Genomic DNA, 26311 nt, shown 5'->3' on the forward strand with positions numbered 1-26311 from the left:
CTAGGACTGTGGATTCTTTTTCTTTTTTTAATGTATTGATGTAGAAAGAGAGGAAGGGAGAAAGGAGAAACATTGATTGGTTGTACCACTTATTTATGCACTCATTGGTTGATTCTTGTATGTGCCCTGACTGGAGATCGAACCTGCAACCTTGGCATATGGGGACAGACCTCTAACCAACTGAGCTTACTGTAGATCCCTGATAAATCATGTCATGAAATTTGTTCCTGATCAGTTTCGAATACCAAGGGGCCAGACTGGTGTGGTGTGTGACATGCCAATGGGTTAATTGATATTTTAATAAAATTTTTCTTAAGACTTGGCAAAAACCAAAATATATAATTCACTGCTTTATGACACTTTGAACCTCAGGTTTCAACCCAGAGCTTAGCCAAAGGTAAGCTTTATCAACATGCCTTGGTTTGAAGTAAGAGACTTCAAACCCAGTGAAATTTTATTACCAATTCATATTACCTAGACTTTTACTACTTAAATTTTAAATCACAAACAAAAACTCAATTTCTTTCTTGCTTAGAGCATACTTTTGTGTTCTTCCTGTTAAGAAGAAAAGTTTTTGTTTCAGACTGATTTCTTAGCTGGAATTGTGATTTAGCAACTATTCGTATGCAAAATTAGGCGAATACTTGGTTTGTGACCATTGTCTTCCTCTGAAAATTTTGTAATTAAGGATTTGTCTTTTCTTTTTCTTTTTTTTTTTTATATTTTATTGATTTTTTACAGAGAGGAAGGGAGAGAGATAGAGAGCTAGAAACATCGATGAGAGAGAAACATCGATCAGCTGCCTCCTGCACAACTCCCACTGGGGATGTGCCCGCAACCCAGGTACATGCCCTTGACCGGAATCGAACCCGGGACCCTCTAATCCGAAGGCCGACGCTCTATCCACTGAGCCAAACCGGTTTCGGCGCCTTTTCTTTTTCTTAAAGTGAAATTTATTGTGTACTGACTGTGTGCTATTGTATGCAGCAGTCTTATAAGGAACATTATTACTGTCATATTGCAGATGAGAGAACTGAGTGACTTGGCTCAATAAATGGGAGAGATGGGATTCAAATCCAGGTCTGTCTGGATCAGCCGTTTGCCCGCGGGCCGGATCTGGCCCGTTTGAAATGAATAAAACTAAAAAAAAAAAAGACCGTACCCTTTTATGTAATAATGTTTACTTTGAATTTATATTAGTTCACACAAACACTCCATCCATGCTTTTGTTCCGGCCCTCCGGTTTAGTTTAAGAACCCATTGTGGCCCTCGAGTCAAAAAGTTTGCCCACCCCTGGTCTGGATTCTAGGGCTCACACTCTTGGAATCTCAGGACGAGCTTCCGGTAGAGGAGGATCCTAAGTTCATTTGTATTTCAAAGAGTCTAGCATTTAGAAGACATTGCTTTAATGGCAGATGGAAAAATTAAAACCAAACTTCAGAATAATGTCTTCTCCATTTCTAGGCATGGGGACAGGTGTGCTCTTTGAAAATTGCTTGTAACATTTTTTTTTTTCTTAACTGGTCATGATTTTTTTAAAAAAAGATACTTTATGGCCCATCTGGCGTGGCCTAGTGGTTGAGCCTTGACCTATGAACCAGGAGGTCATGGTTTGATTCCTGGTCAGGGCACATATCTGGGTTGCGGGCTTAATGCCAGTTTGGGGCATGCAGGAGGCAGCCGATCAGTTATACTCTCTCATTGATGTTTCTATCTCTCTCTCCCTCTCCCTTCCTCTCTGAAAAAAACACACAAAAAAAACACACGCACACACACAAAAAACAAAAAAAATTTAAAAAGATACTTTGTGTGTTTCTAAGGGAAAGAACAAAACCCAAAAGCCAGTTTGTGCTGTTGGAGACGATGTTGTGGGGTTTAGGACAGAACCTTACCAATCAGGGGGCAGTGTTGGTTCTGGGCATGTGACACAGAAGCTGATTCTTTTTTGTGGAATGGGAAGAAATTTTAATATTTAGTGTCTTTTAGGAAGTAAAGCAAAATACTATTAGGCTACTGAAATACTATTTGGAACAAAATTAAAAGTGAATAACTTTAACTAAAAACATGAAAAACATAATATTGCAGGGACTGTAAGTAACCAATTTCCAGGTCAACTTGTATTTTAATCAGCCTTGTTTACCTTACAAGTGTGCTCTTCTCATTTAACATTGTCAGCTAATATTTGCTTCTGAAAATTATGGTCTCTTTGACTTATTCAGGAATGTGAGGCATATTCAGACAGAATTGGTAAAGTCAGATCAGAATAGCTGTATGCCAAATAATGGTTTCTTACTTTGGAAGACTGATAACTCTCCGTATTTCACTTAGTCGTGAGATGTAGGGAAGTAAGAATGCTACTCTATTATTATTTTTGTGCTCATGTTAATCTTAAGAAGAACTTTGGTAGAATTTATAACAGGTATTAAAAACTATAAGGAAGCATGTATTATACAAATAGATTATAAGTTTTAGTGGGGCAGGGTAAACTAGTATCTGTAGCTATTAAACATGCCCTGATCATTTATTTTATTGGTCCAGTGATCTGAGATATGAATAGTTGACCCAGAGGTCAATTTTCACATGAAGGCTGTAGCTTCATCAAGAAGCCAACCCTGCCGAAACCGGTTTGGCTCAGTGGATGGAGCGTCGGCCTGCGGACTGAAAGGTCCCAGGTTCGATTCCGGTCAAGGGCATGTACCTGGGTTGCGGGCACATCCCCAGTGGGAGATGTGTAGGAGGCAGCTGATCGATGTTTCTCTCTCATCAATGTTTCTAACTCTGTCTCTCTTCCTTCCTCTCTGTAAAAAATCAATAAAATGTGTTTAAAAAAAAAAAAAAGAAGCCAACTCTGATTAATAGCACTGAGTGATGACTTAATAAAAGGTCCTATTCCCTGTGCTTATGCAGAGTGGAATAGCTTCTCTAGAGCGGCTACAAAGTGGTCTACATTTTTTAATCAAGAATTCTGTTTCCTAAGTAAACTTATACTTGTGGTTTGGAGGGTGAAGATCAGAATGACATCACCAACTATGATAATAATGGCTAACCCTTATTGAACATTTACTGTGTGCCAGGTACTCTCTTGAGTGCTTTAAATTTTTAAAATTTCATTTAATCCTCTCAACAGCCCTGTGATGTGTATGTCCGATTTGTTATTCCCATTTTTGGATTAGGAAAATGCCAAAGCCTTTAGGACCATGATTAGTATTTAAGGCACAGAGAGATGCTGCAGATGTTCCCTTTACACAATTTTTCCCTTCTGTAAAACGAGTGTTGGGGTGGAATGGAAAGAGATTAGGGGTGCTCTAAAAGGTTTCTTCTAGTTAAAAAAAAAAAGAATCCTAAGGGTTCCTCAAGTACTAATATTATGATTTCTACCTCTAGGACACAAAATTGTCAACTTTTGATAAACTCATAGACTTTCCAGCTGAAAAGAATTCTAAGAAAATTGACCAGACTTTCTCCTTTTACTGAAGAGGAAATGGAGCACAGTAGCTCATACAGTATTACACAAATGGCTTATTCGTATAGTGGTCCCTTAATATCCATGGGGGATTGGTTCCAGGATCCCCTTTGGATACCAAAATCTGTGGCTGTTAAGTTTCTTGTATGAAATGGCATAGTATTTGCACTTGCAGAAATAGAGGTTTGACTGTAGTAGAGCAAAGCTATGTTCGGCGACTTGCCACCCTAGTATATTAATTTATTGATGTCTCAATATTAGAAAATTGCTTTAACATCAAAGTTGTCATAGACATTTTTATCTCTGTATAATGAGTTAAAATTTGGAAATAGGATTTTACATATTACTCTTTTCAAGTTTCAGGAGATGTCAGGGAAATGAAGATTGCAAAAAGTAGCTTTTCAAATATTGAATTTGTTTACTTCTGCATGTATGCTAACGTATTGAAGATGAGCTAATAGGAGGAGGTTTGTAAATGGACTCATCTAAGATGTGGTATTTGTAGACTCTGAGGCCCTATTGTTGGGAGAGTGTCAGGGTTAACTTCAGATTCTCATCTATCTGGCTGTTGCAAAGCATGTGTTGTGCAAAGGTGGGACTTCATTAGCCAAACTGCTCTAAATAGAAGTTATCTTGTTTTAAGTTTTATGGTTTTTTCTGTGTAATAGAATACAATACCATATATAATGGTAGCTACTTTCAGTAAGATTTATGTAAAATGTCAAACCAATGCCTGGCATATAGTAAGGATTTTATAAATGGCAGCTGATAGATTATTTTATACATTTTCTTGTATGTGTGCATTTTGAAATTTCTTTAACCTCCAGGCTGAATGAAGAATTATGAACAACCCCTTTTGTTACTCCAGAGAACCAGAAATTGTAAATGAAAAGTGTCAGAGGCATCAGTACATGCAGTTTTCTGAGAAATGCCTCTACTCTATTTCCATAGAAACACTAATGACCTCTGACTCATCAAACCAAACTGCCTTCCTAAACAGTTTTCACCTTCTGATTCTGTAGTCACAGCCTTGAAGCTATGTACTGTTTTTGTTTTTTAAAAATGTCTTAAAATTGAAATATATCATAATCTTGGGTTGGCTTTTCTGCCTTCAGTCTGGTTTCAAGGCTGAAGCCTGAAAAACTGTATGAAAGGTGATGTAGGTTGATCAGATGGTAGTTATTAATGTTTCCATAGAAATGTAGACACTTCTTGTAAGTGGCATTTAAGCTGAGCAAATATGTGGGCACAATAGGTTATATAATTGAGAATCCTTGGCTTCCCCCCCTTCACTCCTTTTATTTGCCCCTAAGATTTTATGTTAAGAAAATAACATTAGGAAAAGGGCATTGTTTTTGTTGCACTTTTAAAAATGTGACCTTAACATTTGTAGATGGGGAAAGGGAAATATGACTTGAAGCTCTGCCAGCCAGCTTTTGCTGTATGGACTTGTGGTTCTATCTCCCTGCATTGAAAAGCATTTTCTGTTATTCCTGAGATATGGTTTGTCATGTTGCCTGTGAGAAGCAAAAGCTAATGGCCCACATGGCACCCCATTCACTGGATAGAAAGGAAAGAGGCAGATGTGAATTTAATGCTCAGCCAATGGAAGAAAAAGTATTTCTGAGTCTGCTTGGGTCTGGGACAACTTGCAGGCTGTAAACCTGGCTGTAAGGCAGACCATGGTCTGGCTAGTTAATGTTTGTTACTCAAAAAAACAAAAACAAAGGAACAAAACCCACAACAAAAACAATCCCCTCTCCCCCATTCCTTCTCAGCCTCTATCCAAGCCATTCATTGTACCAAAAGGAGCCTGGAAGATGGAGTTGGAGGAGGGCCTTGAAAATGGGAAGAGTTCCTAGAATTTAAGGAGCTGTGGATGGTTTGTCATATGTATGTTGCTACCCCGCAAAGCTCTTTTTTGTCTCTCTTTTTTAGTTCCTTGTGCTTTTAGTTTACTGGTTGAAATTTGGAGCCTCTATATTGAAGTAGTCAGAGTTGGACTGGTATTGACAAACTTCCTAGGTGTATACATTTATTTTCTTTCCTCAGTGACTGTTGTCTATAGAAAAAAGCCCTAATCTCCCCTGAATGGCAGTTAAAATCCTTTATGATATGGTCCTAGCTCAGGTTCCTGTCAAATCAAATTGCCAGGTGACATTATGTTTCCTCTCTCTGTTTATGCCTTTGACATGGGGCTTTCTCAAATAGGCCTGTTTGTCTGGTGAATGCTTATTCCTTCCATATGCCCCTGACCCCATGGTTGCTGCTTCTGCTCGCTCACTGATAGTGATATACTGACCTAACTGTATCATCTCACTGAATCCTCACAACAATCTACAAATGAGGAAATTGGCTCAGAGAGGTGAAGACACTTCTTAAGCTAACACACATATAGTAAGTGATGGTGTCAGGATTCAAACCTATTCTCATATCAAAATTTATGCTCTTACTACTCTGCATTGCATTCCAGTTGCATCTTGTCCATCTGTCTCAATCTATCTGTCCATCATTCACTCTCTACGGTTAATTTTTAAAAAAAGTTATTATTTATTTCACTACCTTTACTTTATTTGGCTTACATCTGTTTTAATTTTAATAATATATATGTAATATAAATTTTGCCTTTTTAATCATTTTAAGTGTACAGTTCAGTGGCATTAAATATATTCATATTGTATCTATATTTAATTTTTGTCTGTTCATTCTCTGATAGTAGGGTCAGTCTTGTATCTTCCATGCCCAGGGCCTGCTACAGTGTGGGCAGGTACCTAACATTTGAAGGAATAAGTGATTGTATTTGAAAACTGATGGAAATATTTTTCTGATAACAGCTGATACACTTATAAATTGGATAATAAGTAACACTAGCATATGCATTTCCATAGTTCATTTTCTTTAAAGCTGCAACAGAGTCCAAAAGGTACATAACAAATTTAGCAGAATGGAAGACTTCTTTCTAGTTTTACCTTGTCCTTTGTAATAGCCCCTGGCCTTATGTGGCTACCTTAATTAATTAAAATTAAATAAAGTTAAAAATTCAGTGTCTCACCCTGGCTAGTGTGGCTCAGTTGGTTGTGCATCGTTTTGTATACTGAAAAGTCACAGGTTGGATTCTTGCCCGGGTTTTGTGCTTGATCTCCCCCATAGGGGGCGTGCAGGAGGCAGCTGATTGATGTTTTGCTCTCATATCGATGTTTCTATCTCTCTCCCTCTCCCTTCCGCTCTCGCCAAAAATCAGTAAAAATACTTTTTACAGAATTCAGTTCCGCAGACACAGTATGCACATTCCAAGTGCTCGGTGCCCACATGTGGCTAGAGGCCTACCATATTGGACAAAGAACATTTCCGCTGTAGGAATTTCTATTGGATATCACTCTTTCTAGACTTTAAAGGCAGAGAATAGTGAACTGTTATTTTCTCTTAGAACTGATATTTTTGCAAGAAATTCATAGTGGTGTAGTACTATTGCTTTCTGGAGAAAGAAGTAATTTCTCAACATTTACTGAGCAATTGTTCCTGGGATCCTGGGACATGTTTCAGCCCTGGGACTGTAGATATAGATAAGGCTGAGACCAGATCTGACTGAAAGAAGGATACAGAATTTCATTGGGGACCTATCATAATTAGGGAAGACAAAGCAAATGGGAAACTGATACAAATGACCAGAGCTGGTTGGTCCAGAAAGGACCAGTGAATAACTGTTGTATATCAGTACAAATCCTGGGTAAAGATTTTTAGCTTTTTGTTGGGGATTATGGAAAACAACTCTCTCTAGAATCTGAATTCACAATCAGTGGCCCTGATCATGATCAGTGTTATGGGAAGCACAGTAACTGTGGGAGCATAGTGTAGGGATGCCTAATTAACCAGAGCAGTTTCAAAATCCTTTTAGACCCTTGACTTCCTTCTGGAACCTCTGTTTCATTTTATATTTTGCATTTAAAATTACTGTATATAAAACGAATTATAGTTGACTGGGTGAAATAATATTATACCTCATATTTAATTACTAGTAAAACATTTTAATTTCAAATTTGCAGGTCTGTTTTATTTTTCTTGGATTTTAAAACCAGTTTTTTTTCCTCTTCTTTTTCAAAGGTTCCTGAAAATCCAGTAGCTTCAGTTATTGTATCTGTAGTGCCTAACTTGGACTTGATTGTGTGTGGGGAGGGAGGGGGAAGGGTTAGAAACTTGACCTGAGTCCTGACATCAGAATGGTGAGTGAGAGTTGGCTCAGGTGGAAAAAATAGTATGTGCAAATGAATGGAGGCTAAAGAAGATGTTGAATTCAGGGAGCTAATTGTACAGGCATACCTCGGAAATATTGCTGGCTTGGTTCCAGAGCACCACAATAAAGCGAGCATCACAATAAAACGAGTCATCATGTTTTTGCTGGTCTGTGTGTGGGGTCTTGCCTTCAATTTCTAAAAAAGGCAACCTTTCTGAAGCTCAATAAAGCGGAGTGCAATAAAACAACATATGCCTATTGTTCAGTATGGATGGAGTATACTACTACATTGTAGGGTGGGGTAGGACGAGAAGCAAGAGATAAAGTTGGAGTGGCAGATCATGAAGGATATTTGTGTGTATAATTTCTGTTTGGTGGAAAGATATGATTTTTTATTACAGTTGTAGAATTTTACCTTTTAAGGGCCTCACCTTAATTTTGCCTGTGGGCTGCTGAGGCTTCAAAATAGACTGAGTGGTTGTCGATCCCTGACCAGGATCCAGGTCTTTATTAAACCATGCTGCCTTCCTACTGTCAAATTAATTTAAAACATTCCTAGAATAACATTTAACTATTTTTGTAAAAGACACATTGTAGATTACAATTAGCTAGTGTTTCAAACTTGAATTTGTTTACTGGCATTACCCATAAAATTTGTTCACATTTGTAAAAAAAAAAAATGGGTACTCAAATTTTAAAATTATTTTGTGTAAATACATACTTTTATAGTCAAAATAGTAAATAAAGAAAAAGATAAGTAACTTTTTAACCTGTCACTGTATTCACAGATTGAGGAGTCACTGATATTTTTCTTTTTGCCAAATGCCTATTGGAGAAAAGCTTGTCAACTGGATCTTTCTTTGAGTTAAAGAAATTTCCTAGACTTATCGATCACTTTCCACAAAGTAGGTGATTTTTGTATAGTCTCCAAATGCATATTGAACAAGATGGTTATTTTTGCCCCATTTCAGGAACTAGGCATAAAGTAGTTAATTAAACAAAGATAGTGGAAAATCTGGGATTTGAATCCAGCTCTAACTCAGACCAATGTCTTTTTCACCAGGCATCTGTCTTCTAAGTTAAAATGTGGTAAGTGAATATAAACTTTGCACTAGATTTTAGATGACTTATGAGCATGCAGACTTGTTGATATATCTGTTTCTTTTTTGTCCCATTTTAAAGTAATTTAAATCACCAGCCAAGGCCCTGGATTTTTCAGAATATTTCCTAATCTGTTTAATGTGTTGTAATCTGTAAGGCAGATGGTTTTGTGAGTATGTTTGTGTATTTATGTGGCTTAGGAGTCTGCTTTTTGCTGAACAACTCTGATAGCCTTTGTGTTGAATTGAACACACATTGGGGTTACTTCTAGCAGTGATTTGCATTCTTCTGGTTAGGAATCATTTTGCTAGCTAGATCTGTTTCCTGAGAATCTGGGTGAGATCCTGGGGATGGTCACCAGATCTAGCCATTCCATGGACTTTATCATCAGGAGGTGGGATTAGCATTGTTCTCCATATCTTCTCAGGCCTCATGCTCTAATGGTGATCTGTAAAACCAGAGACAACATTATTAACCAGTGGTCTCAGGGCTGGTGGGTGGATTTTAGACATACTTACTGAATTCCATAATCAGTGCTCTTTGTGACTATGAAAGGAATTTGTTTTAAGGCAAATATAAAGAGTCCTCCTTTCCTCAGGAGGTAGCATACACCTGGGATCATGGCATCAAGTAATTTACAATCTCAACGTATAAAAAGGATTCAAGAATCACAGCATGGCCATGACTGGGTAGTACGGCTGGTTAGAGTGTCGTCCCGATATGCCCAGGTTGCAGGTTCCATCCCTTGTCAGGGCACATAAAAGAAGCAACCAACGAATGCATAAATTAGTGGAACAACAAATTAAAGTATTTCTTTCTCTCTCTCTCTCTCTCTCTCTCTCTCTCTCTCTGACACACACACACACACACACACACACACTCACTGATACACACTCAGGTAAATAAATAAAATTATAGTATATACTAAAGTGACATTAGTGATGTTTCATCCCAGGTCTTTGAGGGCGACATCATGAATAGGTCAATAGTTACCCTCCTATAATATGCTCTTTGCTACCACAGACACAGCACTGGATTGGATTATCCCTAGGGATTAGTTAGTAATAGCTCACATATGTTGAGCTCTGACTTTGTCAAATACTGTGCAAAGCCTTTACATTCACTATCTCATTTGACAGACCTGTAAGGTAGATGCTGTTGTTAATCCCTATTTATTAAGATTAGGATCCATCCTTCTTGGGTCATATGGACTGAAAGTGTTAAAGGGATAAGTCTCCAAAGAAAAATCAGGATGCCATTAACAGAAGAAGGGGGGCATGGTTGCTAGGCAGATAAAAGCAATAGATGGCCAGCCAGTTTAACTATTCTTAGGATTTTTTTTTTTTTTTAAACTTCATGGTATTTTATTTTATTTTATTTTTTTTGTTTTTTTTTTGTTTTTTTTTTTAAAATCTTTATTGTTCAGATTATTACATTTGTTCCTCTTTTTTCCCCCCATAACTCCCCTCCTTCCAGCTCCCACCCCACCCTCCACCCTCACTCCCCACCCACTGAGTTCATCCATAGGTGCATGATTTTTGTCCAGTCACTTCCCGCATCTCCCACACCCCTTTTCCCCCAAGAATAGTCAGTCCATTCCCTTTCTATGTCCCTGATTCATTATAGTCACCAGTTCATTCTGTACATCAGGTTATTTATTCACTTGATTCTTAGATTCATTTGTTGATAGATGCATATTTGTTGTTCATAATTTGTATCTTTACCTTTTTCTTCTTCTTCCTCTTCTTAAAGGATACCTTTCAGCATTTCATATAATACTGGTTTGGCGGTGATGAACTCCTTTGGTTTTTCCTTATCTGTGAAGCTCTTTATCTGACCTTCAATTCTGAATGATAGCTTTGCTGGATAAAGTAATCTTGGTTGTAGGTTCTTGGTATTCAGCACTTTGAATATTTCTTGCCATTCCCTTCTGGCCTGCAAAGTTTCTGTTGAGAAATCAGCTGACAGTCGTATGGGTATTCCCTTGTAGGTAATTGAGCCTCTTTCTCTTGCTGCTTTTAAGATTTTCTCTTTGTCTTTTGCTCTTGGCATTTTAATGATGATGTGTCTTGGTGTGGTCCTCTTTGGATTCCTTTTGTTTGGGGTTCTCTGCGCTTCTTGGACCTGTAAGTCCATTTCTTTCTCCAGGTGGGGGAAGTTTTCTGCCATTATTTCTTGAAATAGGTTTTCAATATCTTGCTGTCTCTCATCTTCTGGCACTCCAATGACTCTGATATTAGTCCGCTTAAAGCTGTCCCAGAGGCTCCTTACACTATCTTCACACTTTCGGATTCTTTTTTCATTTTGCTTTTCCAATTGGGTGTTTTTTGTCGAATCTTTGTTTTGATTCTTGTGCTCCTCTGGTCTGCTATTGGGTATAATATTCTTTATTTCAGTCCGTGTATGCTTACTTTCTAATTTCTTTATCGTAGCATCGAGGGTCTCATTAGTTTTCGTGAGGCTCTGCACAAATTTATGGCAAGCCCTCAAAATTGCGATTCTTAGCTCCATATCCTCCATTTCTGTCATGTTTTTTTGTCTCCGCATCTTTTATGCTTTCTTGGTGCACCCCCTTGTGGTCTCTGTGCGCAGTCTTGTTCTAGCCAAGCCTTAATTGTTGTAGTTAACACTAGAGGGATTTGACCACCAGGCCGACTGGCGGTGGAAATCAGCTGTGGGAAAACTTCAGTCCTCAGGGGAGGCGCTAGTCCAGCCCTTGCCTGAGGCGATCGGCAAATGGCTGTGCGCAGGGTTTGGGCAGGCGGGCTCAACAGGGCGGGGCGGGGAGGGAGCAGCTATGGCCGCTCTCAGTCCGTCCCCAGGGGCTCTGCCTCTCTGTCCCAGCAATCGCTGCAAACCTCGGAGGGGCCGTAGCCAGACAGTCCCGCTTCTCCCGTTTGAGTCTGGGTCCCTAGAGACTCGCCCGGATCTGGAGCCCAGAGTCTGAGACTCCCTCCTGATTGAAAACGACAATCGCGCCCTCAGCCGCCAGCCCGCTTTGCGCGCGCACCCTCACCACCGCACCGCCGTACCTTTAAATTTTCCACACTGCGCCTCCGCTGAGCGTCGGAATGCTGTTGTTTTTGCTTCTAGTTGAAGAGACTCTCCTCAGCCAGCCTTCCCGTGGTTCTGGTTGATGTCCGCTCCAACTTTTAGTTGTATTTTTGAAGTGGTTGTCCACGGCGGCAGTCTCCGGTGTTTACCTATGCCGCCATCTTCGATTCTCTCAGGATTTTCTTTTTTTTAAGTCACCCTTTCTTTGTATTTTATCTAGTTACTCTGAGTTCAGAATGTTGTTTGTTTTCAAAAAAATGCATTGGGCTCAGCCAGTGTGCCTCAGTGGTGGGGCGTCGACCTGTGAACCAGGAGGTCACAGTTCGATTCCTGGTTGGGCAACCTGCCCAGGTTGTGGGCTCCATCCCCAGTGGGGGGGCATGCAGGAGGCAGTCGATCAATGATTCTCCCTTATCATTGATGTTTCTATTTCTCCCTCTCCTTTCATCTCTGAAATAAATAAATAAAATATTTTTAAAAATGCACTGGACTTTGTTCTTCCTTGATACTCTAGTAGAGTCCTTTCATTTAATGTCCAGAATCTGAGGTCCAGAATAGGGCATGACTTGCTTGAAGTCATATAACTAAGCTAAAAATGATTTGGACTAGAATTAGGAGAGGTCTAATTTTATCGTTATACTACTATGTCTTCCAGTCCTTTTGTCCTATTTTTGAGTCAGTTTATATTAAATCAGTGTTTATTCTCAGTTTTATTTCTGGCAGGATGTTTAATATTGAACCTATGTGGAATGATGAGTTATTTCCTCATTACCTGGCATCTCTCCACAGCTTTCTTGATTCCCAGTGTCTTTATGTAGAAAGGCTTTAAAGTTGCTCTGAGGTGAGCCTTTTCAGCATCTCAGTTACTTTTAGCAGCTTCTAAACTCTGGTGTTTCAGATCAGATTTTCTCATTTATAGCTTCCACACACTTTTAGGGCTAGACTTTCTGATTCTGTGACTGTCTTCCCCCAGACTGTGATCTAGAGGCAGGCTTGTGTTTTCTGTTTATTTCGTCTGCATTTGAGCATCCTTCATAATGTATCGGCAACTGTTCTAGGCATAGAAGAAACTTCGCAGGTGGATATGGCATGGTCTCTACCCTTGAAGAGCTCATTTTCTAGTAGAAGAGGCAGATACTCATTTGTTCCTTTATCTTTTGATGAATATAGGAGGGACCTCTCCTTTTTTCTGTCTTTCACAGTGGTGGTCCTTGAGCTGGGTCTTGAAGGATGAATAGTTCACCAAGTGGAGGAGGAGGAAGAAGCACAGGAAGGCAGGAAGGGAGGTAGCGTGTTTGGTAAATGGTGTGCTCAAAATGTTCAGGATTGCAAAGGACTTTCAAAGTTGTGATGTTTAAACACTTCACCTGCTACTTGAATCCCTCTTCTTAACTTGACTCCCAGTTGCTGGACTAGCTTCTGGTTGCCCAGCTGTGATGATAGAAAATGCTCTCATAAAAAAAAAAGAAAGAAAATGCTCTCATTAGATAATATGTTAAAACATATTCCTCTAGTTTTGCTCCATAATTTTTGAATTTACCATTGAGATGCTACAGTTGATGTTTATTGAACAGTTACTTTGTGCTAGACTTGTGAGAGGTAATAAAGATATAGCTGTCAACAAGACAGACCAGCTCCCTTCCCCTGTGGAACATTCTAATGGTGGAGCCAGTCAGACATTGAACAAGCAATTAATTCCTTGTTATGAGTACACAGAGTATTATAGAAAATTGTAATGGGGCTTTGACTTTTTGAGACAAGGGTAAGGGAGACAAAAAAAAAAGCTTTTCTAAGAAATATGTGAACTGATGATGATTAGAAAGCAAACTGGAGAAAGTAGGCAGTCAATATAGGAGAATTGACTAAAAGAATTTTATCAACTATATATAGAACACTTACTATGTGTTTGCCATTCCCTGTGCTTGATTTTTCTTTTCAGTGTGATAGTTACACACCAATCAGACAGATGTAGCTCAGGCCTTTTGGGCCTGAAATCCGCTTTGAGAGGTACTTTTTCTAACCTGAATACCACACTTAATAATAAAAAACTGCTTCCATTTATGTGTATGGGTAAAATTCTTAAGCATTTGTAAACATTTTAAGTAAAATTATTCTGTTTGATATCTGTTGTAAGTTCATATTTTGTATATTTTGCTTTCTTTTGGATAATAATTGATAATGCTAAGTAGAACATGACAGATATTAAATGAATTGTAATTTTCCCATGAATTTTTATTCCAATTTACGTTCTTACTCATAATTATTTGTACTGTTTATTGAGTTCCTACTGTGTGCCAAGGACTGTGCTAATGAAGCACTTTATATCAGTACTAGAGGCCTGGTGCACGAATTCGTGCATGGATGGGGCCCCATCAGGCCAGGCTGGCAGGGGTTAGGGGCTGCAGGCGGTTGGCTGGCTGGCCCTGCCCCCAATCGGGGTGTTGGGGGCTGATTGGGGGCTGGACTGGTGCCAGGGGAGGTCTGATTGGGGCCCAGATCAGACTGGTTGTCTGTTGCAGTACCGGTCGTTCTGGTCATTCCGCCTTTCCATTCTGGTAAGTGCTGTTACTATCCATTTTTTTATATAAAGGTAATGAAATGGAAGTTCAGAGAGCAATATATATATTAGCTAAAGTTACAGAACTAAGATTTAAATTCAAATTTGACTTCTGAGTTGGATTTTAAAAAATACTATATGATATTTGCATTTTTATATTTGGTGTCACATTGGAGTAATTCACAAATCACAATCTTTTTTTCCTATTGTTTTCTCTTTAGGTTTTTGTCAGGATGACTTGGCAGAGCTCGACCCAGGCACTAGTAAGTTCTGAATGTTCCCCAGTGTTTGTGACTAAAAAAGGATGTGTATGTGTACTTTTAAATGTATAATAAAGTCTGAGTCAGTAAAGATCATGGATAGTCCTTTATTGACTCAGACTTTATTTTCACTTTAATTTATAATTATGGGGAGGGCGTTGTATCTTTTCTAGTTGTGCTTTCTTTTTCTTTTCCTGATAGTATTCAGTGGCCAGGATTGAGCCCATTCATAGAACATTGGTTTGCTTAAAATTTCTATTTAATTCTAATCTACTTTCCCTGTCCATCCATCTTCCCACGAAGCCAGTAACAACAAAAATTGTACTTTCATTTATGTACACATACAACCATATACCCTCAACCACTTTTCTAAAGTATTGACTAGTTTTGACATAATTTCTTTCAGAGAAGGATTATGTTTGGTTTAGCTATTTAAAATTGATAACTTTTATACCAGAGTTTAATTTCTGAAGGACCTTCATCTACATTCTTAAAGGGATGATATGAGAGTAATTATTTCAAGGTCTGATTAAATGATGCTTTTCAGAACTATGTAAGTCTTTTTTTTTCTTCTTCTTTTAAATAGTTTATTGATTTTTAGAAAGAGAAAGGGAGAGGGAGAGAGAGAGAAACATGGATGTGAGAACACAACATTGATTGACTGCCTCCTACATGCTCCCTACCAGGGATCCAGCCCAAAACTTGGGCATGTGCCCTTGACCAGGAATTGAACCAGCAACCTCTTGGTGCATGGGATGATACTCAGCCAATTGAGCCACACTGGCTAGGCAGGACTATGTAAGTCTCGATCATAGATAATCACTTGTGTTTCCAGTGCTCACAAAATGTGGCATTTGCCCAGCCAGCGTGGCTCAGTTGGTTGAGCATCAACCTATGAACTAGGAGGTCACGGTTCAATTCCCGGTCAGAGCACATTCCTGGGTTGTGGGCTCGATCCCCAGTGTGGGGTATGCAGGAGGCAGGTGATCAATGGTTCTCTCTCATCATTGATTTTCTATCTCTCTCTTCCTCTCTGAAATTAATAAAAATATATATTTTTTAAAATGTGGCATTCATCATTCTCAGATATTGTTATAACTATTAGAAATAGGATGTGGGAATATCCAGTGTATATAGACCTTATTTTACTATAATGCCAAAAATCTGATGATAATTTAGATTGAGAATCCATGAGATGATCTGGAATTATTTTTCTAGTTCTGTTACATTTTAGGGTCATGGGCTGGCTATTTGTCACCAATCTGCTGTTGGGGTAAGTGGTGAAGTTTGCCTTCTCACCCTCCTGGCTAACTAAGGTCATTTCTCTGACGTTGTGGACCTTCTCGCGTACAACCCCCCGCCCCCCGCCCCAACACACACACCTTAATAGTATAAACATTTATGTTTGTTTAACTAATACTTGTTAATTGCAAGACAAAATAAATTCCACAAAGCTTATCAAACACAACGGAAATAGATTTGGTTTTCTAGAAGCTGGAAAGTTCAGAATCAGTTTTGTAGGTAGTATAGGCTTAGTTTACCCTGCTCTCCACCTGAATTTCCAGTACTATCAGTGAACGTGCTAATTTCTCTTTGTCCTCTAATGAATAGCCTTCATTTAGGAGGAGGAAAAGGTAAATTCTTGAGTTATGCTTCTTTCTTTCTTTTTTAAAAAAAATATATTTTATTGATTTTTTACAGAGAGGAAGGGAGAGGGATAGAGAATTAGAAACATCGATGAGAGAGAAACATGAGAGAGAAACATCGATCAGCTGCCTCCTGCACACCTCCCACTGGGGATGTGCCCGCAACCCAGGCACACGCCCTTGACCGGAATTGAACCTGGGACCTTTCAGTCCCCAGGCCGACGCTCTATCCACTGAGCCAAACTGGCCAGGGCTATACTTCTTTCTTAAAATCATTTTTGAAAACTAGAAAGGATATTAAGATGCCCTGTAATATTTCAGACGGAACTATACAAATATATAAAATATGCCAGATAATTGAGAACTCAGATATTGAGTGTTCTCTCTGCTCCAGGCCCCTTTCTGTGCTCCAGGGATACACAAGTCTAGGTCCTGCTTTCATGTATTAACTGTGTATTAGAAAATCTTTTCTTATCTGGAATTATTTGAAAAAACACTTTTAAACCTCTAATTTAGCACATAGTATCTAAAGTTATTCTCCTTTTCTGCACTTAGTAGCAATTGAAAACAAATCATGCCCATCTTCTAGGAAAGGCTCTTGTTATTTTCATAAGATTATTGTTGGATGATTCTTCTTTCTGAGCCAACTAATTCTAACTCATTTAACATTTCTGCATAGACTTTCTAGCTAGATATGTGACTTATAGAATTCTCCATCCCGTGAGAATAAAGAGATATTTAATCATCTATAATAATAAAAGCATAATATTCTAATTAGACTGGACAACCAAATGACCTTCCGGATGACCTTCTGGACGAAGCTGGGGCATGAATTTTGTGCATTGGGCCTCTAGTTTTATATATCAGTACAGAATGGAAGTCGCCTAAAAGGATCGCTTTTCTTTTAAAAGTTGTGCCTAGGTTATGTGCTTAATATTCTCAATAATGCTCATATTATTTTTGTGAAGTTAATAGTGTTTTTTTCTTTCTCTTGGAAGAAATACATGAAAATCTGATATTGTAATAAATGGACAGAAATAATTATTATTTTGATTTGAACCAATCTTGGGGTTCAAATGAGCATGGTCAGCCCTACTGAATGATGGGGAATCTCAAGACTAAAATGGTCTGTATGTGTTGTGTTAAATTGGTTGTTGTTGATATTGCAAATTCCTTGGCTTCTGACTGGGAAGGAATGACATCTCCTATGTTAATACTTAATGACTTTTGCACATAAGATTGAGAACAATAGGGATTTCTTTGTGATGCATCTTGGCCATTTAGAGGTCCCAGTGGCTTCCCCAATCCTCCCCAATTCCTGATAGGGAAAACCTGCTCATACTTGCTTATTTTGGATGAGAAATACCATTGTTGCTGATTTCCCATTGTGCCTGGCAGTGGAGTTAGACAGTAACTTTGGGACAACAGGTGGGATGTGTTGGAACTAGATGAGGAAGGACTTACTTTGTCCAATTCAAATGGCCTCTTTTAAAACACCTTTTCTTGTGGTAGAACAGATAGATAGCCATGTTTAGAATATGGGCAGCTACTCACACTCTGACTGCCTTCCTATGATTCCTGGGCTTCCTGAGTCCAATGTTAGGGCACAGGTTCAGGCTAAGTTCATTTCTACAAGAAGCATCTCTGTACCCTGCCTATTAGCATAAGCTAGGGACAAGGGCAGTCAAAGGTCAAGAGAAGTTCAAAACAGCATGACCTTTCTGTGCTTCTGTTTCCAAATAACCCCAGTCTGCCCTGCTCCCCGAGTTTTTTCCTCAGCCATCGTGTTTACTGTGTAGTTGTAAAACCCAAGAGAACAAGGACTGACTTGATACAAGGGAAGTTAGAGAATAGAAGTCATTGTTGCTTAAAACAGGAGAAATAATTGATTTATGTTTGGGGGCCAATTAGGCTATAAAACAGGAACAGTAAAGGGATCTGTGATTTAAGGACTGCTACTTACTCTGATTTCTGCCCCACAGACAAGGGGCTCCCCAATAAAGGCTGTTAGCTTTCTAGGCTAAATTATTAATTCCTTTCATGCCTCTCAGGGATTGTAAACAGCACATAATACAGGAAAACAATTGATACTGTTCAGTCATTGGCCAGAGAGAAGGTCAAAGGGTAAATAGTTGGATTAGCAACAGCTGTTCTTCCTCCAACCAAAGTCAAACTTTTGTCCCTTATTATCTATTTCAGCAAAGTCATTTCTGAGTTTTTGGCCTGTAAATAGTTAAATCCATTTCTCTACTTATAAAATAATTCTACAAGCAATTAGAGAGTAAACATTGACCAAAATTGAAAATACTCATTTTAATTCAGTTTTCAATGTTGAAGATGAGTATTCTTTTTGGTATGTGCTTACTGTATTGTTTGATGTTCAAAGGGTATTATCCCAAGGAAAGGAACTACTTGAAGTTAGAGTAGGTGCTTTTTAGCTCTTTTTTACCAACTGCTTAAAGATCTTGGTATAGCCCTAGCCAGTTTGGTTCAGTGGATAGCGCGTCAGTCTGCAGACTCAAGGGTCCCAGGTTCGATTCCGGTCAAGGGCACATGCCTGGGTTGCGGGTTCAGTCCCCAGTAGGGGTTGTGCAGGAGGCAGCCAATCAATGATTCTCTCTCATTAGTGATGTTTCTATCTCTCTCTCCCTCTTCCTTCCTCTCTGAAATCAATAAAAAAATATTTTTAAAAAAAGATCTTGGGCCCTAACCGGTTTGGCTCAGTGGATAGAGCGTTGGCCTGCGGACTGAAGGGTCCCAGGTTCGATTCTGGTCAAGGGCATGTACCTTGGTTGCAGGCACATCCCCAGTAGGGAGTGTGCAGGAGACAGCTGATCGATGTTTCTCTCTCATTGATGTTTCTAGCTCTCTATCCCTCTCCCTTCCTCTCTGTAAAAAATCAATAAAATATATATTTTTTAAAAAAGATCTTGGTATAGCTTGATGAAAAGAATTGACTTTGTTAGTAGGGCAATGCATGTTAATTGTGGAAAACACTAAAAAATAAATAAATATATGAATATCCCTGATCTCACCACCTGGAAATAGCCATTGTTTCTTTTTGAGAATATGTCCTTCCATTTGTATCTGAGCTTATTTCTTTGAAAAATGTATTTCTTTACAATTTTTGTTTATTGATTGTAGAGAGAGAGAGAGAAAAATCAATTTGCCGTTCCACTTATTTACATATTCATTGGTTGGTTTTTGTATGTGCCTTGACCCACAACCTTGGCGTATTGGGATGAATCTCTAACCAAATGGCCATGGCTTTTTATTTTTTTAAAGCTTTTTATTTATTGATTTTTTTTGAGAGTGTAACAGAGAAACAGAAACATTGATTTGTTGTTCACTTATTTATGCAATCATTGGTTGATTCTTGAATGTGTCCTGACCGGGGATTGAACCTGCAACCTTGACATATTGGGGCGATGCTCCAACCAAGTGAGCTAGCTACTTGGCCTGGGCTGAGCTTATTTTTTGCATAAATAAGTAGGAATTGTAATATATATACAGTTTTGTATCCTGCTGCCCCCCCCCCCCCCCCCCCCCGCCCCCAACACACACACAGACAGCATTAGATTGGGAATATTATTCCAAGTCATGAAGCTTTTTTTTCATAAATATTTTTAATGGTAGGATAATATTTTATTATAATAACTTTGCCATGTTTTATTTATCTATTCTCCCATTGTTGGACATTTAGATTGCTTCCAGTTTTTTGTACATCTCTATATAAAAGGCTAAGTGACTGACCATCTGACTGACCAACCGGCTGGTACATATGACACACACACAGGCAACCTAAAAATAAACGTTGACTCGCGCATGAACGATACATATAATGCTCTCACTGCCACCAATTGCACACATTTTTTAATTTTATGATACTATATAATATATACTATTTTGACATGTAATTTTTTGCAGTAACGTAATTACCGCATGAATCTTTCTCCTAATTAATTTCCTTTCAATGTGCATGAATTCGTGCACCAGGCCACTAGTTATAGACAATGCCACAGTTAACATGTTTTTGTATAAATTTTTTGTCTGCATTTCAGTTGAATCCTTTAGCTCAAAACTTTTTAGAATTAAGAGCATGGGCTGTGGCTCAAGATTGCTTGGCTTCAATATTTACTAGTACTAGCTCTGTAACCTTGGCTAAGTTTATTTAATCTCTCTGTGCCTCAGTGTTTTCATCTGTAAAATGGGGGCAATAAAATGTTATTCCTACTTTATAGGGCTGTTGTGAGGGCTGTTGTGAAGTAATATATGTATTTAGAATAATGCTTGGCAAATGGTAAACACTATTAAGTTTGCTGTTTTAGGCTATACAACGTAAAGTTGAAATTCTCAGTCTCTGTACTCATGGGCTGTTGTAACTGCACTTTATTCAATTAGACTAGCCTGTGTTTCTTAATGACACAAAGATAAGTCATTCCAGATGTTAGCAGATGTAAGTTATTGCTATATAAGTAGTTTCCTCAGAGTAGCAGAGCTCGTGCACTGCTGACCACTTTGGCTAAGACTGTTCTTTACTATCTGGTTGACTGTTAGAATATTTTGGGCCCCTTTCCCCAGCCAGCAGCAGGTAACCTCCCAAATGACTATCTGCCCGCCCATTTATTTAACCTCTTAGGAAACTAAAGAGTTAATCCTCTGCCTATTAAAACAAATTCTCAGACTATGCACTTTCTCTTTGGAAAGTAGCAAAGCCTAATAGAGAGCATGCTGAGGAAAAAGTTTGTGCAATTAAAAATTTGACTATTAACCATTTTTAAAACACTGCATAATACAGATTCTTGCTAACCTAGGTGCCATATATATATATATATATATATATATATATATATATATATATATATATTCTTCTACTGATCAAGTATGTAGGTAAATGCATTTCAAAAGAAACTTGAGCCCTAACCGGTTTGGCTCAGTGGATAGAGCATCAGCCTGCGGACTCAAGGGTCCCGGGTTTGATTCCAGTCAAGAGCATGTACCTTGGTTGTGGGCACATCCCCAGTGGGGAGTGTGCAGGAGGCAGCTGATTGATGTTTCTCTCTCATCGATGTTTCTGGCTCTCTATCCCTCTTCCTTCCTCTCTGTAAAAAAATCAATAAAATATATTTAAAAAATAAAAAGAAACTTGAAAGTTAAGCTTTGCCCTCTCTTGCCATACTAATAGCCACCAAACAGGGATCCATGGGTAATGGTAGGATGAACAGGCAAGAGATTTCTTCTGTGGCTCAGGTTAAGGATTTATCCATTTATCAGATAGATTCTTTCCTGAAAAAAATGAAGATAAGTTCATAAATCTCCCTTGTTTTCCCCATATGTCACCTTTCCTCTACGACATTCTGTTAGTGATTTAGGTATTTTGCATTCATAACTGTTCCAGGAGCCTGCTTCTTCAGCTGAATCTGCTAGATCACTGCTAGATCAAGTCTTCTGAATGTGACCTTTTGTTGGGAAGATCTAACACTGGGTCTGGATTTCTGATAAGGATTCTTTTGAACAGGGTGGGAGTGGCGTGAGATCCAGAGCTTAGGCTGAGCTCTCATCCCCTTGACCTCTGCCCCTGTTTCAGAGTTTATACTGACTTGGTAGGGACTCCCTATGGAGCCAAGAGTTTAGGACTTGTTTACAATTGATGAAAAGATAGTTGCATTCAAAAGCTGTTGTTGGGACCTTGGATAGTCAAGGATCTCTGCCATTATCTCTGGTGGGTGCAGGGAATGAACATCTGGGTCTGGAGATTTATAATGGATGACTAACAAGGAATGAGAAGAAACTGACACTGGAGAGGTTGCTGAAATTGTTCTTCCTAAGGAAGCAGTACTGCAGTTATATTTTTGAGAGCAGAGAAAGATTTATATAAACCTATGTTTTATTTCATTTAAAAAGGTTGAAAATGCTTGTTTAAATTCAATATAACAAAGGGAGATGTGTGGGAATTCTTCTCTTCCTTTTTTGATGTCTCACCAAAGAGAAAATTTGCTGTTAGATAAATGTATCAAGTAGTGGAGGGAGCCCTAGATTATTACAGCCACCCTCTTCAAAGTTATGCATAGTTTTACAAATTAGCATTTTTTCTTAAAAAATCTTGTGGTGTGCTGTATGTGTGCTGAGGAGAGTATAGCAACTCAGTCCTAAATGAGACCTCATATGCTTTTTCTGAGCACACTTTGGTCACTTAGCTTCTGTTACATACCTTTTTTTTTTTTTGGTGTCCAATGTTTGTAGACATGAATCTGGAAAAAAAAAAAGATAAGTATCTTTTTTCTGAAGGCTCTAGCAGTCACTGTGAACCAAAAGTGAACAAATACATCTTCTGTTGGTGTGAACAGGAAAAAATAAGCATCTATAATAATAAAAGCATAGTATGCTAATTAGACCGGACATCCTTCCAGATGACCTTCTAGACTAAGCTGGGCTGCGAAGCTGGGCTGCAAGGGAAACCCAGGTCCCGGGTGCCAGAGGGAAGCCAGTGCCAGCAGCGGCGGGGCGGGGAGAGAAGGCCTACTCTTGCATGAATTTTGTGCATCGGGCTTCTAGTCATGAATATAATAAGATTCAAAATGAAAATGTGTTATATCTTTTTTTACCTTAGAACATAATTCCATGTGCTAAATGTAGTCTGGCTTATAGATGTATTTTGTTGGCTACCTGGATGTTTAAATCAAAACATGTTTGTTGCCAACATTTAAAACTTGCAAGAGTTTCATAAAAATTTGGGTTTTGGGCCTTGAAATTGGAAGTTCTAACACGGGGCCTGGATTCTACATGGCTCCTTTTGGCTGGAACAGAGGAGGCTGCCTTACTTAAATGAGCATGCATTCTCAGGTGAGCATGCACTCCCATTTGGCCTCCTTCATCCATTTATGTTTCCTGTCAGTCTTCTGTAGGCATTTGAGTTTGCAACTCCTATATTAAAGAATGATAATTTTCAGTGTAGTTGATGTGGGAAAATGGGAACTCTTGGGAGTGTAATCTAATAATAACTGCAAAACTGAAAATGTACAGGTTTATTTTTGCAGATTTAGCAGTTTAAAATTTAAAAATTACAGATTTAGCAGTTCATAAATATTCATAGGTATTTACAAGTATGCATAGGTATTCTATAAGAAATGACAGATATGCAGAATGTATATTCACAAGTATTCCTTTCAGCATTTAATAGCAAAAAGATTAGAAACAGCTCTTAAGTTTAATAGGGGACTAATTAAATGGATTGTGGTTATTCATGCAATGGAATACTATGGAATCATTAAGAAGAATCGTTAAGAATCATTAAGAATCATTTAGCCTGGAAGAAGATACACTGAATTATTTATTAGTAGTATCTTTGGGCGAATGGGATTGTAGGGTAATTTTTATTATTCCTACATTTTATTTTTTATTTTTCAACAAGGCTCTTGTATTAAGTAAAGGTATAGTATGTTTAAAATAAAAAATCTCTGGTTCTCATTTCAGCTACCAAGTTTCCAAGGCGGTTCTGCCAAATTGAACCACCCGGGCTCCAGCTTCCCACTTAGATCAAGATTTTACATTCAGAATTCTCGTTCCTTGAAATTGCTCTAAGGAAGGGGAATCAGTGTCTTCAAGTAGCAGGAATCATCTTGAAGCCCAAGAACCAGCGTAATAGCCTAGAGTAGCATTTTCAGGCATCTACTTGCAGCTCTGCCTCCATTCACTAATCAGGTTATCAGAATTGGCCTCCTTTATTGTCAGGCTTTACACTGTGGTACTATTGAGAACGAGGGGAGGCTTAGTAGCTTCTCATATGAATTGTGCTCTCCTGGCAGTTGCAGGGTTATGTTGCTAAAAGTGACCCTAATGGGAAGGTAGCATGGTACAGTGGAAAAATGAGTGAGAGTTTGCATCTTTGTCATTTCCTTGCTGGTCATAAAGTATTATCATTTTAAAAATTGAACCAGCCTGGCAATCCTGGGGTAAGCCTCATATAGTCAAGATGTATTATAATTTGAATATATTTCCAATTAAACTTGGTAATTTTTTGGGTGGGATTTTTGTGATTATATTCATAAGAGTCAAGGCATATTTTCTTAACCTATGTGCCATACTGCCTCTAAAAGATTTTTATTTAACTCATTATTTTGGACACATTACTTTTTATTTTGTTTGTGTGAACTTGTGTTAGTTTTTTTTACTAACTTTCTGGATAGGTTTCAGAACTCTCCTTCTACTTAAAGTTTGAAGTCTCCATCTAGTGGTATCTTTTGAAAGCGCAGAGGTGAGAACCTGTGATAATGCATTGGCATTTATTCCTATTTAGTCCACTAGGTGGCAACAAGCCCTAACTGAAGAACCAAGAGCAAGGACTAAAAAATACAAGAAAACAATGCTTATACGGTAAAACTAATAATTAAACAACAGAAAACCAAGATTTTCTGAAAAATTATACTGCTAGGCCTCAAAATCTGAGAGCAGGAATGAGCCTTTAGCTCATTTTAAGAGCATGTATGAAAACTCTAAAAATATGGGACCCTGGCTGGGTAGCTAAGGGTTAGTTATAGTGCTTATCCTTATATGTCAAGGTTGTGGGTTTGATCCCGGGTCAGGGGCACAGCACATACAAGTATCAACCAATGAGTGCATAAATAAGTGGAACAACAAATATCGTTCTCTCCCCCCCATCTTCTCTCTCTCTCAAATCAGTTTAAAAAAAAAAAAAATAGCCCTAGCTGGTTTGGCTCAGTGTATAGAGCATCGGCCTGTGGAATCAAGGGTCCCAGGTTGGATTCTGTTCAAGGGCACATGCCCAAATTGCGGGCTCTGTCCCCAGTAGGGGCCGTGCAGGAGGCAGCCAAACATGATTCCCTCTCATCATCGATGTTTCTATCTCTCTCTTCCTCTCCCTTCCTCTCTGAAATCAATAAAAATATATTTAAAAAAATATATATAGAGAGAGATAGATACTGCCTTCCTTCCCTTGCCCTTCAAACTTCAGAATCTTGACTTATTCAGTGACTCTCCAGTCACATTTCTTTGACTCTGGTATAGTTCATATTTGAAGCGACATATACATTTCAAAGTCTAATTACTGTAAATTTTAAAAATAAGGATACTATTGAGGTAATACCTATCATTATACACAGCATGTATCAAACTAATTTAAAAATTATGTTGATTGAGTCATAATTGAAGATTAAAAAGGAAAAATAGCAGCAATTGAAAGCTGCTGTTAATTCCCCCAGCAGTTCTGAGAATTACAAGATTTTCAACTGACTTTATGTATGTACTTGCAGTAGGATATTTGCAACATTGCCACCCATTTTGTAGTTGCCAGTCTTCTTAGTATAATATGAAAGAGTCTCTTATTAATTTTAGTTGAATTTTAGGGGTTAGGTTTACGCTTAGTTGGATTTTATAAGTAGTTAAACTACTTACAAGTAGCCTTTATTCATAAGCAGAAATGAATTGAACATCAGTCACTCATAAGATGGAGATGAATGATGAATTCTTTACATTTGAGAATCTTGGGGCTAAAAGATTGGGAAGGAGGAGAAGTAGAAAAATAGCTACAGGCTAGCTAGAAGGAGGCTTAGTGCAACGAGCCTTTGAAACTTAGATGTGAAATAGAACAGGGGTGTTTTTTGGTGACTTAATCTCACCATTCTGGGTATATGTGTGTATGTAGAGATATTTATACTAATAGCTCCAATACTGTTGATAGAATTGCTACTCATTCTGTGGTCAGTTCTGTTGACAGAAATAATAGTTATGTGAATCTAACACCAAATTGTTTTTCCTTGTGTCGAATGGAGTAGACTTATGTAATTGAAAAGGAAATAGCCGTAACCAGTTTAGCTCAGTGGATAGAGCGTCGGTCTGTGGACTAAAGGGTCCTGGGTTCGATTCCGGTCAAGGGCATGTACCTTGGTTGCGGGCACATCCCCAGTGGGGAGTATGCAGGAGGCAGCTGATCGGTGTTTCTCTCTCATCGATGTTTCTAACTCTGTATCTCTCTCCCTTCCT

At 38.5% G+C, this 26311-nt stretch overlaps 1 protein-coding gene across 1 annotated transcript in view; it reads left to right on the forward strand.

The window, feature by feature from the left end:
* LOC139020984 (uncharacterized) overlaps positions 1–26311 on the forward strand; it is a 67539-nt gene that overhangs the window by 31436 nt on the left and 9792 nt on the right. The window contains exon 3 of the mRNA XM_070431105.1: positions 14628–14669. Coding sequence (XP_070287206.1) covers positions 14628–14669 — 42 coding nt within the window. The remainder of the gene's footprint in view (positions 1–14627; positions 14670–26311) is intronic.

The sequence above is a fragment of the Myotis yumanensis genome, unplaced genomic scaffold, assembly GCF_028538775.1.
Source record: "Myotis yumanensis isolate MYYU_CA2020_CCGP unplaced genomic scaffold, mMyoYum1.0.hap1 SCAF_12, whole genome shotgun sequence".
Lineage (NCBI taxonomy): Eukaryota > Metazoa > Chordata > Mammalia > Chiroptera > Vespertilionidae > Myotis > Myotis yumanensis.